Below are 15,016 nucleotides of genomic sequence, written 5' to 3'. Positions count from 1 at the left end.
AACAATGGGGAACTCTCTTTGGAACCAGCTCCCTCATCAGCTCCGAGCATCCTCCTCCTTGATGGCCTTCCGTAAGGGCTTGAAAACACTTCTTTTTTCACAGATAGAGACTTGGCCTTCCAAGCCCTTAGCAGGACGCTGCCTTAATCCCAGGCTGCGGTCCATAGTCAGGGAGTAGGGATAGGCTTTTTGTGCCCTGACACCCCCCCCCCCCCTTCTTTTTATATTTCTGTTTATTTATTGTCTGTTCCCCTCTTTTACTTCGATGTCCTAGTTTCTTCTTTTTGCTCTTGGGAATTGGATACCCCCAGCTTGTTGGTAAGCGCTTATACGCGAGTTTCACAACTCGCATTCGGCGCTCTATAAGTATTTATTCTAATCCAATCCAATCCAATAGTGGTCTGAAAAATGTGGGCCTGGAGAACTTGCAAAACTAGAAGTGCCAGCATGCCCAGGCATGCTGGAAGTTGTAGTTCTGCAACATCTAAAGGGCAATATGTATTCGAACGTCCTTGGGCCTTAAGGACCCTGAAGTCAGGACGTTCGCATACGTCCTATGTCCACAACATGTTAATTATGCTAAATAGCAAGGAAAGTGCCAAAATACACATTTACCAACCAGGGTGTCTGCAGCTGTCCAGGCATGCTGGGAGTTGTAGGTTTGCAAGAGCTGGAGACACACTGTTTGGGAAATACTAATATCTGATCTTATATCCTAACTTTTAAACTAGTCTAAAATGCAGTTAAAGATAATGAAAAAACAGTGGTAAAATTACTTACATTAATCAGCAGTTTTTCCTCACTGGATGAAAAGTTACTCCCCACCATCTTCGCTTCGCAGTGCAGTTAATTCTAATCCCATCTGCTAATAAAACCCCCAGGATGCTAAAGGGATGTCCCCTCATATAAATTGTACTCTCATATTACCAATCTCCATCACCCTTCTGCTTCTCCTAACCTCTGAAGATATATCCCCAAGCCCTGGGCCTCAATTATTTAACTGTACCCAATGCACTCATCATTCTGTACCCTCTGGCAGCAGCTGCAATCCACACAATTTAGTTTCCATTCTTCTTCTTAGCAAAACCAGCCTCCCCTTCCCATGTGCCCTCTGTAATGCCTGCTCTGTCTGCAACAAACACACCTCTGTTCATAACCTTTTTGTCACTAACTCCTTTAACCACTTGCTTACTGGGCACATATACCCCCCTCCTGCCCAGGTGAAATTTCAGCTTCCGGCACTGCGTCGCTGTAACTGACAATTGCCCAGTCGTAGAGCTTTTCTTTTGGTGGTATTTGATCACCTCTACGGTTTTTATTTTTTGCGCTATAAACAAAAAAGAGCGACAATTTTGAAAAAAAATACAATATTTTTTACTTGTTGCTAAAATAAATAGCCCAATTAAAAAAAAAAAAAAAAAAAAAAATTCTCAGTCTAGGCCGATACGTATTCTTCTACATATTTTTGGTAAAAAAAAAAAATCGCAATAAGTGACTGGTTTGCGCAAAAGTTATAGCGCCTAGAAAATAGGGGACAGAATTATTATTTTTTATTATTTTTTTTTACTAGTAATGGCGGCGATCTGCGATTTTTATTGGGACTGCGACATTATGGCGGACACATCGCACACTTGACACATTTTTGGCACCATTCAGATTTATACTGCGATCAGTGCTATAAATTTGCACTAATTACTGTATAAATGTGACTGGCATTGAATGGGTTAACACTAGGGGGTGAGGAAGGGGTTAAATGTGTACCCTAAATAGTGTTCTAACTGTGGGGGAAGGTGACTGACTGGAGGAGGTGACCGATCTGTGTCCCTATGTACAAGGGACACAGAACGGTCTCCTCTCTCCCTGACAGGACGCTGTCTCTGTGTGAGCAGGCAATGAGAGATGATCTCATATGTTTACATTTGAGATCATCTCTCATTGGCCGCACAGATCGCATACCAAACAGCCATTCTGATTGGCCATTCACGGCGATCTGTGATTGGCTGTGTCCAAGGGACACGGGCAGCACAGAATTTCCCCGCTGTGCGCTCGGGAGCGCGCGTGGGGAACGAGGAAATGGGCGCACGTCAAAGTCCTCCTGGATTTTCAGGTCCGCGCTGAAGCCGTCATTCGGCTATAGCGTGGGCCTCAAGTAGTTAATATACTTTCTGTTACTGAAATCTCGCTTCATGAATCCAAAACTGCTTCTCCTGCTTTTCTCTCCCATGGTGGCCTCCTCTGGACTCACCCCCCAGAGCTAGTGGACGCAAAAGATTGGGAGTGGAAATCCTCCCATTCCCACAGAGCACCTTCCAGGTTCTTTACTCTCCTCCCTCTCTGTCCCTTTCATTCTGCTACTTCTGATGGCAACACCCGCGACAATGTATTCTCCTACTCAGGGCTTTTTTTCTCAGAGAATAGGTGCAGGAACTCACCCTGTCAAATTGTTTAACTCAACCACGGCCAAACCCCAACCACACCCAAACCTCACTCCAACCATACCCAAACCTCACCCCTACCTTCCTTAGAGGAGATAAGTACAGCGGCGCCAAAACGTTGTAACGAGTTAAGGCTTGGAACTGCATATCACATAAGGTGTATGGTTAAGGAATATGTAACACATAAAGTACAGGACTCGTGAGTTCATAACACACAGGGCTCACACGTGTAAATTGTGCAGTTGTGAGAAATGTGTATCACACAGAGCACCGAAAAAATAAGTCAGCAAAAGAGATAGTACTTACATTCAATGTGAGCATCCCTTGTGCTCATGTATATGGAGCATATAGCCCTGTGTACAGAGTGCAGGGGTTAGGAATATGAAACATATATGCTGTGACAAACTCTGGACACCCTGTTGGGTATTTTCGCCAAGAATCTGCTTCCCAGGTCCTGGAACACGAGACCAATGAATGTAACTATAGTATCCCCAAGAACCAGGCAACTCTAGATTTGGACTACACCAGAAATACAACTGTTTATTAGAGCAAGAATACAGACTTATATACACTTGAGAAAGACAATCCCCCTCCTGGTAATATTACCATAACAATACAACTGTAACCAGAAACATAAATTAACATGATCTAATTAACTAGTCATTTAACCAGCCTAGGTGACTCAGAGGTCGGACTTGTCGTCTCCTAGCTCAGAAGACACAGTCCACATTATCATAAGTATAAACACAGACCACAAGGGTAGTGTGCTAGTAGTCAATAGCAGGTTCACTAAACATACTTGCAATAAACACATTAAAGCAGACAACCCCAGACAGGTTGTTTGCTGACAACATCAGCATCTGCTATGAGTCCCAACAGTGTGAAGCAGTCACTATTTTTAATATGGCAACTAGGCCTTACTTAGGAACCCCTCCAAAAGCCTACCAAGTGCATGACAGAGGCCATTACACAGAATGCAGCAATAAAGCATATGTAATATGCAATTCAGTATATAGAATGCAGGGCTCAGGAGTATGTAACGCTAAACTGTACAGAGTACAGCATTTAGCAACACAGTACCTATCCCACTGCATCTTAAGTATCATTTACAATTCTACTTCCTCTTCTCCTCCTACTTTCTCCTTGGGGTGCCTGAAATTGAATAGAGTAGGAGCTAGCCAGACCGATTGGGGTAGGGAATTCCAAAGGATGGGACAAGCTCTGGAGAAATCCTGGAAGCGAGCATGGGAGGAGGTGACAAGGGAGCTAGAGAGCAGGAGGTCTTGGGAGGACCGAAGAGAGCAGCTTGGTTGGTATTTTGTGACTAGGTAGCTGGGGGGAGAGTTGTGGAGGGCTTTGTAAATTATGGTTAGTACTTTGAATTATATATATATATATATATATATATATATATATATATATATACACACAGGGCTCAAAATTTCAAGTCCTGAGCTACTAGCCAGGCCTTAAGGGTTACTCGTATATGAAAAAGTATTCCGGTAAAAGAAGCCGAAACAACTTAAGGGTTACTTGCCACCAGTTGACCCAACCAATCCCTACCCTACACCACCCCTAATTCCGCCCCTAAACACGGCCTCATAAATGATCTCATGAAATGACACTTACATGTTTTAAGCAGAATTAAAGGGGTTATAAAGGTTCGTCTTTTATTTTCTAAATAGGTTCCTGTTAAGCTAGTGCATTGTTGGTTCACTTACCTTTTCCTTCCATTTTCCTTCTAAATGTTTTTTTTCTTTGTTTGAATTTCTCACTTCCTGTTTCTTCTCAGTAAGCTTTCCACCATCATCTAAGCGGTGGAAAGTCATTTAGAACAGCTTACTGAACACCTTACTGAGGAGGAACAGGAAGTGAGAAATTCAGACAAAGAAAACAAAGAAAAAAAACATTTAGAAGGGAAATCGAAGAAAAAGGTAAGTGAACCAACAATGCACTCGCTTTAAAAGAACCTATTTAGAAAATAAAATACAATCCTTTAAAACCCCTTTAAGTTACAAACTTTATCAGTGCAGCCACAACTGTGCCCATCATTGTAGCCTCTGCTCACTGTGCCCACCATTGCGGCCTCTGCTCACTGTGCCCACCATTGAGGCCTCTGCTCACTGTGCCCACCATTGCGGCCTCTGCTCACTGTGCCCACCATTGCGGCCTCTGCTCACTGTGCCCACCATTGCAGCTTTTACTCACTGTGCCCACCAATGTAGTTTTTACTCACTGTGCCCACCATTGCAGTCTTTACTCACTGTGCCCACCATTGCAGTCTTTACTCACTGTGCCCACCATTGTAGCCTCTGCTCACCTGTGCAGAGGATCGCCCCAGAGGAGAGTGGGGGGGAGCGTGGGTATCGCCGGCATGCGGGGATTGATCGGGAGCCGTTCTCCCATTGATCAACGCGGGGATTGATCGGGAGCCGTTCTCCCATTGATCAACCCGGGGAAGAGAAAAGCTGTGTAATTACAAAGCCGATAGCCCGCTGTAACAGTTGACTTTACATTGCAATTGCCTCCTCTCCGCTCGTGGTTACACACAGCCCCGCCTCCCGACCCGTGCCTGTATCAGATAGACAGAATGCCAGTCCAATGCTGGGACATGTTCTGTCTATCTGATACAGGCACGGGGTCAGGAGGTGGGGCTGTGTGTAGCCACGAGCGGAGAGGAGGCAATTGCAATGTAAAGTCAGCTGTTACAGCGGGCTATCGGCTCTGTCATTTCGCTGCTTTTCTCTTCCCCGGGGTGATCGATGGGAGAATGGCTTCCGATCAATCCCCGCATGCCGGCGGTACCCGCACTCCCCCTCCCCCACTCCCAGCTCCTTGCCAGAAACAATTTTCTACTCGCATTTCGCGAGTAGACGAGTGGAAAATTTGAGGGCTCTGTGTGTATGTAACCTCATATTTCTTTTTAATGCTGTTTAAACCCAAATAATCTGCTCTAAAAAGAAGATGGTTAACAATTGAGAGCTTTATTGTGATTGTCTCTTCATTTAAATTATAAATCATTTTTTATCGGTTTATTGCAGAATTTGTTGAAGTCTATGTTTCTGTTTGCATATTTAGATCAACTTGATATTGTTTCAATGGCTGAGACAACCATGACGCCAGAGGAAATCGAACTTGAAATGACTAAAATCCAGCGGCTTCGAGAAGTCTTAGTGAGACGGGAATCTGAACTCAGATTTATGTGAGTAGTATTTCAAATGGAAATATCTTAAAATGGGAAAATTAGCAAACAAAAATTGCTTGATTTAATAGATATTTAATCATAGACTCTTCATGCTGCCTAAGATAGCACTATTCTTTGCACACCAAATAAACGGTTTCTGCTTACATGCATTCCATTTCAATAGATTTAGGCATTGGTTGTTCCAAAAACAGATGAATGCGGATGTACGATATAATAATATATGATAATCCGCTTACATTCATTTGTCCATAGAAGTGAATTGCTGTCCGTTTTTCATCTGTCATTATACGTGAAAAATTAACTGATGGAATGTCTGTGTCAAAGGGTCCTAAGTGCCATTTTTACACTCATAATGGTATAGGTACAGAAACCTCATTCCTCCAGAAGCTCATATTGTATACAATGGATTTCAAGGAGCTACAGTATTTAGTTGCCAAAAGATTACCTGCCTTATACCATTTCCAAGCAAGGACTCTTCATTCAGGTTGGAAGAGATCTTCTTGTGAATTAGCAAATTAAACTTAACAACATCTCAGATACCAGCCTATACGTCATTACTTATGATATTGAAATAATGCCTTTATTTTTGTGGGGGGGACAAATAATGGGTTTGAATGGTGGTATAGTTTTGCAAGAAGTATTTAATTACCGTATTTATCGGCGTATACCGCGCACTTTTTTGCCCTGAAAAACAGGGCAAAATCGTGGGTGCGCGATATATCGCGCTTTGTTCGAACCACTGCGCCGACATATACCGAGCGCAGTACACTCAGGTATAGTTGGGCAGGCTCGGCTCCTCTCGCAGTCACGCCGTGTGCGTCCTGTACGTCGTTTATGCGAGAGAAGCCTAGCCCGCCCGACTATACATGAGTGTACTCCGCTCGGTATATGTCGGCGCAGTGGTTCGAACAGAGCGCGGGAAGCGGGGATCGAGCAGGGATGGCCGCAGAAGGACGCCGGACCGGACGAGGCCGCCGATGGACGCACTGGACGACGGTCAGGACGCGATGGACGACGGGCAAGACACCGACGAGGGGCATCCAAACTGTAAGTATTTTTTTTTTGCAGGAATCTTCCTTCAAATTCGGGGGGGGGGGGGGGGGGCGCTATACGCCGGGGTGCGTTATAGCCTGATAAATACAGTATTTGTTTTAAAGCAAAAATACAAAAAATACAAAAAAAGACAATTTTTTTTCTCAGTATGAGCAGGTAATATTAAAAAATAACTAGTGTAATATATATATATATATATATATATATTATATACACACACAAATTACTCATCTGTGATTTATCTGTTTTCACAGAACTAAAATGTTGCTTCATTTGCAGAATCATTAAAGTTTTTTGTTTTTTTTCATTTTGATTGTGTTTTTTAAAGCCAAAGCTGCAAAAACAGTGACACAATATTTTTTACATTTTAGCTGCTGAACAGTATTCACATTGAAGGAAAACCTAAAGTGGGTGTAAACCTGATTTTTTGTCACAATGTACAGTATAAGATTTCCTATCATCTGTGCCCAGTCTTGCCACACAGAGTTAATCCAGCTCTGAGCAATCCTCTTTTCTTTTTTAAGTGAAATAAAACAGATTTACAGAGAAAAACCTTAGTCCGTTCCGCCCCCTTGCTGTGAGTGACAGGTTATTTACAGATTTCATGCATTATTTTTTAATTCCCACCCCCACTCCTTTTCTAAAGGTATGTGGTTACTTTTCTGGATTTTGACTGGATGTTAGTAATCATAGCAGAATTTAGTGTAAGGAATACATAGGAAAAAATGCATGTTGACAAGGGGAGTGTAGAGGTGGGCAGGGAGTCTACTGACATCACAACTCCACCCACAGAGCTCCAGACAACAGATCCACCCACAGAATCTGCAGTTTTTCAGTTCTTATAACAGACAGAGGGGAAACATTTGACAGGTAAGGATACATGCAGGAGGCATGTATATCTTTATAGATCAGCACTATGGCAGTAGTTTAGAAAGGATGAGAGTGGGTTTACATCCACTTTAAAGAATACCTATATTGATAAAAGCGTTAACCTTAACTGCCCCTTTTTACCTTCCTTGTGCAGGTAATAGCTCATACTACAGACCTGGGATCAGAACGTGACTTGCTCATACAGCAATGGACTACCCTAGACTGGAGGGGAGCTCCAGCTGCTAAATGATCCTGCAAGTAATGTGGTACTGTGTAATGTCTCTATATGTCTCAATTGAGAAGCCTTCTCCTTCAAGGCTTCCAATAAGAGAACTTCATGGTTAGGACCTACAGGAAAAAGTTGCACATGCACAATAAAGCACAACCCACTAGTTCACTGAAGAATAGGAATACCACCTAGCCTAGCATAGGCCACAGCTGTCCATCCAGGTATGCTGCACTGATCTAAGTTCTGTAGAGGGGACAGCCACATTTAAAAAAAGAAAACACTATTTTTTGCTAGAAAAATACTTAGAACCCCCAACATTATATATGTTTTTTTGTTTTGTTTAAAGTACTTATAGCTGCTAGGGATGAGCTCCGCGTTCAATTCGAACGTATGTTCGAATCGAACATCGGTCGTTCGATCGTTCGTCGAAACTCGAACGAAACGGGTCGTTCGCGCCAAATTCGAATGACGCAAAACGTCCCATAATTCACTGCGGCGTTGAGCGCTGATGATTGGCCAAGCATGCTGTATGTCCCGCATGCTTGGCCAATCACAGCGCTCAAAAAACGAAGAGCCATAATTGGCCAAAGCCAGGGTGGCTTTGGCCAATTATGGCTGAGGGGGATTAGTACACGCCCCACACTATAAAAGGCAGCCTGCACGGCTGCCTTGTGTAGTGTGTTCCAGCTTGTTACAGAGAGCAGATCAGTCAGACAGAGAGAGAGAGATAGAGAGATAGAGACGTGTCTTTTCTACCAGATAGATAGATAGAGTAGGAAGTGTAGTCAGTATAATTAAAACTACAGTTTGTAGAGAATATATTCACATCCTTAGGCGTTGTCAATATATTTATAAACTGTATAGCTCATCTAGTTGATCTATTAGTATCTGTCAGGCAGGAGATTGTTCTACATGCAGTGCTCTAACGTGTTGTATTGCCTGCATTGGGGATTAGCTTGAAAATATTATTCTGAGATATTGAACGTGTGCTAGTTTAATTGCACACACAGACGCATTACCTGTTACTGCACGTGTGCAATTTATTTGCACAGAAGCGCAGTCGCGGTTAATGCAACTGGGCTATTGAATTGCACAGAAGCGCAGACATTCTTACTGCGTGTGTGCTGTTTAATAGCAACTAAACGCATTTGGTGTCACTGCGTGTGTGCTGTTAAATCGCATTTGACCACAGTCGCTATTACTGCGTGTGTGCTGTTTAATAGCAACTAAACGCAGTCGGTGTCACTGCTTGTGTGCTGTTAAATCGCATTTGACCGCAGTCGCTATTACTGCGTGTGTGCTGTTTAATAGCAACTAAACGCAGTCGGTGTCACTGCGTGTGTGCTGTTAAATCGCATTTGACCGCAGTCGCTCTTACTGTGTGGTTGCTATTTAATACCATCTGAACGCAGTTGGTGTGACTGCGACTATTTTGTTACATAACACTTGAGCCAAGTCGCTCTTACTGTGTGGTTGCTATTTAATACCATCTGAACGCAGTTGGTGTGACTGCGACTATTTTGTTACATAACACTTGAGCCAAGTCGCTCTTACTGTGTGGTTGCTATTTAATACCATCTGAACGCAGTTGGTGTGACTGCGACTATTTTGTTACACAACACTTGAGCCAAGTCGCTCTTACTGTGTGGTTGCTATTTAATACCATCTGAACGCAGTTGGTGTGACTGCGACTATTTTGTTACATAACACTTGAGCCAAGTCGCTCTTACTGTGTGGTTGCTATTTAATACCATCTGAACGCAGTTGGTGTGACTGCGACTATTTTGTTACATAACACTTGAGCCAAGTCGCTCTTACTGTGTGGTTGCTATTTAATACCATCTGAACGCAGTTGGTGTGACTGCGACTATTTTGTTACATAACACTTGAGCCAAGTCACTCTTACTGTGTGGTTGCTATTTAATACCATCTGAACGCAGTTGGTGTGACTGCGACTATTTTGTTACATAACACCTGAACGCATAACTATGGCTGGAAGGACAAAGAGAGGCAGAGAGTCACAAGGGCAAGCAGGCTCTGCATCTAGAGGTAACGCTGGTGATGGATGTGGTGCATCCTCTTCAGCACGTGGCCGTGGCCGCTCATCCTTCTTTTCGGGAGCTGGCCGTGTTGAGCCTCAACATGCTGAGAAATTAGTTGAGTGGATGACCAAGCCGTCCTCATCCTCCTCATCCTCTCTCACACAGACTGATCATAGTTTGTCTGGCAAAGCAGCTGCCAAGGCGTCCTCTACCCTCTGCACAATGGCATCACACAATCCTTCCCTAGTCCCACCGTGTCCTCCTGAGGAGTCCCCCGAACTGTTTCAACACAGTGTTGGGTACATGCTAGCTGAAGATGCGCAGCGTTTTGAAGACTCCGATGACGGAACACTGATAGAGGAAGGCATTGATGTGAGCCCAGGGAGAGGGGGTGGCCGAGAGGGACAACAATCTGGGAGTGATGTTCCCCCAGCTGGAGCATACTGCCAGGTTGTCGCCAGTGATGATGAGGAGGGAGGGGATGATGAGGTCATTGACTTTACCTGGGTGCCTGATAGGAGAGAGGAGGAGGAGGAAGAGGAGGATGAGGCACAGGCACATCTCCAAAGAGGCAGGATGCCCTCCAGGGGTCAGCTTAAGGGCAGCACACCAACTGCATTACGTGGCGCTGCTGTGTCTCAACGGTACAGCAAAAGTTCTTTGGTGTGGGCCTTTTTTGAAACCTGTCCATCAGATCGTACCTTTGCTGTTTGCAACATATGTCTCAAGCGTATCTCGCGTGACCAAAACATCACCCGCTTGGGCACCACATGCTTGTCCAGACATATGTCGACCTGCCATGCAGCTCGTTGGCAGGCATACCAGAAAGACCCACACCAAAGACCAAAGCGGTCCTCCCCTTGCCCTTCTGTGACCTCCAACCCCACTAGACCCCCAGTCCTCTCTGCAGCCTGCACCGAAGGTGTAGAAATAGGTGTGCCACAATGTAGTTATGGTAGTACATGCGGGCAATCTACTGATATTACCAGACAAATTTCCCTGCCCCAGCTGCTGCAGCGCCGAAAGAAGTACGCTCCCAGCCATCCACATGCCCAGCGGTTGAATGCTAGCTTAGCAAAATTGCTAGCACTTCAACTGCTACCTTTTCAGTTGGTAGATTCTGCCCCCTTCCGTGAGTTTGTGGAATGTGCAGTACCTCAGTGGCAAGTACCCAAACGCCACTTTTTCTCACGGAAGGCGATTCCAGCTCTCTACCGGCATGTGGAAGGCAATGTCCATGCCTCGCTGGACAGGGCGGTCAGTGGTAAGGTGCATCTTACCGCTGACTCATGGTCCAGCAGGCATGGACAGGGACGTTACTTGTCTTTTACGGCCCATTGGGTGACTCTGCTGGCAGCTGGGAAGGACGCAGGTGTCATGGACTTGGTAGACCACTAGGTGGCGCTAATCGCGCAATAGCGGCAATAGCGCATTAGCACGCACGGGAGCGCGCGTTCGCGGCACGTCGGCGCGCACGGGTGCGCGCAATAGCGGCGCGCGCGGGCACGCGCAATAGCGGCGCGCGCGGGCACGCGCAATAGCGGCGCGCGCGGGCACGTGCTGACGCCATTTTGGCGCCACTTAGGCTATTTAATGGGGCTCTCCCCATAGCCCCCTGCTGCTCAGTCAACAGCGTTCCTGTTTACCCTACCTGATACCTGTTACCTGATTGGCTCCTGTTTCCTGTGACCTTGGCTTACCATTGACCCTGCTGTTCTCCGCCTGCCCTGACCCTTGGCTTGTCTGACTTCGCTTCTGCCTCCTCCTTCCAAACGGTCTGCTGCCCGCCTGTTACTGATCCGGCTTGAACTACGACTCTGCTTTGGCTTCCCCCTGTACCTGATCCGCCCGCCTGTGTTTGACCCGGCCTGCCTGACTCCGCCAGCATCTGTACTACAGCACACCTCCCACCTGCTGCCTGTTCCAGCCATCTGCACCAAGCTCCTGTTGTCTGCTGTCTTACCTCCAGCATCTCTGCAGTTCCTGCACAGCATCTGTGGAGTCTTCAGGAGACCACCGCAGACCTGCACGGCACCTTCCTGGCGCTTGTGCGACTCTGAACTCTAGCGCTCCCTGTCTGCTCTACCAGGGGTTCCGGAGTCAGAGGAGCAAGAGTTGCCATTCCCTGCACGCCAGGCTCTGCTCTGTACCAGGTACGTGACAGCAGGGCAAGGTACAGTAGTTTTGGAGGTTGTTCCGCCACCATGCCTCCAAAACACTACTACTGCTTGTGACACACCTCTCTCCTCCACCCCCTCCTCTTCTTCCTCTGTGGCCTCTTCCTGTGGTGATGGCTCAGAACCAGCCGTGCTCCGTAGGCGTACGACGGGCTACGCAGGAATGCAGGCCAAGAGATGCCATGCGGTGCTAGAGCTGGTGTGCTTGGGAGACAGGAGCCACACTGGGGAAGAGGTTCTTTCAGCTCTGCAGGGGCAGGCTCAGAGGTGGTTGACGCCACGCCAGCTGAAGCCTGGAATGGTGGTCAGCGATAATGGCACCAACCTCCTCTCTGCCCTGCGACGTGGAAAACTCACCCATGTGCCCTGTTTTGCGCATGTTCTCAATTTGGTGGTGCAGCGGTTCTTGGGCAGGTACCCTGGCTTACAGGATGTCCTGAGGCAGGCCAGGAAAGTCTGTGTGCATTTCCGGAGGTCATATAATGCCACTGCTCGGCTGACAGACCTCCAGAGGGAATACAACCTGCCCAAGAACCGCCTAATCTGTGACATGCCCACCAGATGGAACTCTACGTTGGCCATGCTGCAGCGGCTGCACACGCAGCAGAGGGCCATCAATGAGTACCTGTGCCAATATGGCAGCAGAACTGGCTCAGGGGAGCTTGGTTTTTTTTCACCATGCCAGTGGGCCTTGATCAGGGATGCATGCACTGTCCTGTCACCATTTGAGGAGGCCACGAGGATGGTGAGCAGTGACAGTGCATGCATCAGTGAGACTGTCCCGCTTATTCACATGTTGGAGCACACCCTACGTAGAATAATGGACAGGGCCCTTGAGGCAGAACAGAGGGAGGAAGAGGACTTCCTTACCTCTCAAGGCCCCCTTTATCCAGACACTGTTCCTGCTTGCCCACCTGGAACACAGGAAGAGGAGGATGAGGAGGAGGAGGAGGATTGTATCAGCAGCATGGAGGTGGAGCCTAGCACTCAGCATCAACAGTAGCAGTCTTCAAGGGATCATTTACAGTCCCAAGGAACACGTGGACTTTTACGTGGCTGGGATGAGGTGGCTGAGGATCCTGTCGTCCTCAGTGACCCAGAGGACTGTGCCCCGAATGCCTCTGCAAACCTACGCTGCATGGCCTCCCTGATCCTGCAAAGCCTGCGTAAGGATCCTTGTGTACGTGCTATCAAGGAGAGGGATCATTACTGGCTGGCAACTCTCCTTGATCCACGTTACAAGAGTAAGGTAACGGATCTTATGTTGCCATCGCAGAGGGAGCAGAAGATGAAACTACTGCGGGAGGCCTTGCAGAAAGGTCTGTGCAATGCGTTCCCAGAACCGGGGGGGATTACCAAAACCTGGCCCTGGACAACGTCTTGCTGAGGCTTCTGTGAGTCAGAGAAGGAGCGGTGGAGAAGGTGGCCGTCTGACCGATGCGTTCAGACAATTTTTTAGTCCGCAGCCCCAAGGTTGACCGGTTCCAGCAACCATCGCCAATGTCTGGTTTACATGGTCCGGGAATACCTAGCGGCAAGATCCGACTTGGACACCTTCCCCACGAAAAATCCTCTGGCTTACTGGGTCTTGAGGATGGATCACTGGCCAGAGCTTGCACAGTACGCAATTGAGCTACTGGCTTGCCCTGCATCCAGTGTTCTTTCAGAACGCACATTCAGTGCTGCTGGAGGCTTTGTGACCGATCACAGGGTACGCCTCTCCACCGACTCTGTTGATCGACTGACCTTCATCAAAATGAATCGGGCTTGGATCAACACCGGCTACCAAGCACCTGATGCTGATGTTACTGAATAAGAATTTTGTGTTGAAATATCAGATCCCTTTGAGACTGCTGATGCTGAGTGACTGTCCTGTTGTGCTGCTGATGGAATATCCTTCTCCTCCTCACTTTTCATGCTGTTAGCTAGTAAGAAATGTTGTTTTTCTGTGCTCCGCCACCAGTGCCTAAGGCCTAATTTTTCTGCCCCTGTTCAACAGGGGCGCCTAATAACAATTTTTGATGCAATACTTTGCATGTGGCCTAAGGCACAATTTTTGTGCCCCTGTGTAACAGGGGCGTCTAATAACAATTTCTGATGCAATACTTTGCACGTGGCCTAAGGCATAATTTTTCTGCCCCTGTGTAACAGGGGCGCCTAATAACAATTTTTGATGCAATACTTTGCACGTGGCTCCTTGTTGCGCTCCAATTACAGATATTGGGAGGGGTTGCAGTGTTATGTTGCGCCTACGGACACATTTTTATGCCCCTGTGTAACAGGGGCGCCTAATAACAATTTTTGATGCAATACTTTGCACGTGGCTCCTTGTTGCGCTCCAATTGCAGATATTGGGAGGGGTTGCAGTGTTATGTTGCGCCTACGGACACATTTTTATGCCCCTGTGTAACAGGGGCGCCTAATAACAATTTTTGATGCAATACTTTGCACGTGGCTCCTTGTTGCGCTCCAATTGCAGATATTGGGAGGGGTTGCAGTGTTATGTTGCGCCTACGGACACATTTTTATGCCCCTGTGTAACAGGGGCGCCTAATAACAATTTTTGATGCAATACTTTGCACGTGGCTCTTTGTTGCGCTACAATTACAGTATGTTTGAGGGGTGCCCTTTTTTCTACAATTTTGCTTTCCCAAAAAGATAATGCCACCCCCCCACCACCCCTAAAATAATCGAGATATTGTTCCCACACAGCACGTGCGCAAGCAGTATTAAATTACTTTGTTCTTATAATAATTTAATGTTGTGCAGGGACATTTCTAAACACGTGCCACTACTAGAGACACACAGCAGGTGTGATATTTGAAGGAATATTTAATTTTTTTTTTTTCACTTTAAACATCATTAAAATCGCTGCTCCGGAAAAACGGCCGTTTTTAAAATATTTTTTTCGATTGATACATGTTCCCTGGGGCAAGACCCGGGTTCTGAAAGACGTTTACCAACATTAAATTGAATATTGGTCTTTAAAATGATCGTTTTTGAAT

The 15,016-nt window shown here is 46.5% G+C and overlaps 1 protein-coding gene across 3 annotated transcripts in view; it reads left to right on the top strand.

The window, feature by feature from the left end:
• Positions 1 to 15,016, top strand: part of BMERB1 (bMERB domain containing 1) — a 449,511-nt gene that overhangs the window by 240,790 nt on the left and 193,705 nt on the right. For all 3 annotated transcript variants that reach the window (XM_040356926.1, XM_040356925.1, XM_040356927.1), the window contains exon 2: positions 5,514 to 5,637. In XM_040356926.1, coding sequence (XP_040212860.1) covers positions 5,514 to 5,637 — 124 coding nt within the window. The remainder of the gene's footprint in view (positions 1 to 5,513; positions 5,638 to 15,016) is intronic.

Source organism: Rana temporaria, chromosome 6 (assembly GCF_905171775.1).
Source record: "Rana temporaria chromosome 6, aRanTem1.1, whole genome shotgun sequence".
Lineage (NCBI taxonomy): Eukaryota > Metazoa > Chordata > Amphibia > Anura > Ranidae > Rana > Rana temporaria.
Note: the sequence above shows the minus strand (reverse complement) of the source record. Positions and strands in the feature narration are given on the sequence as shown.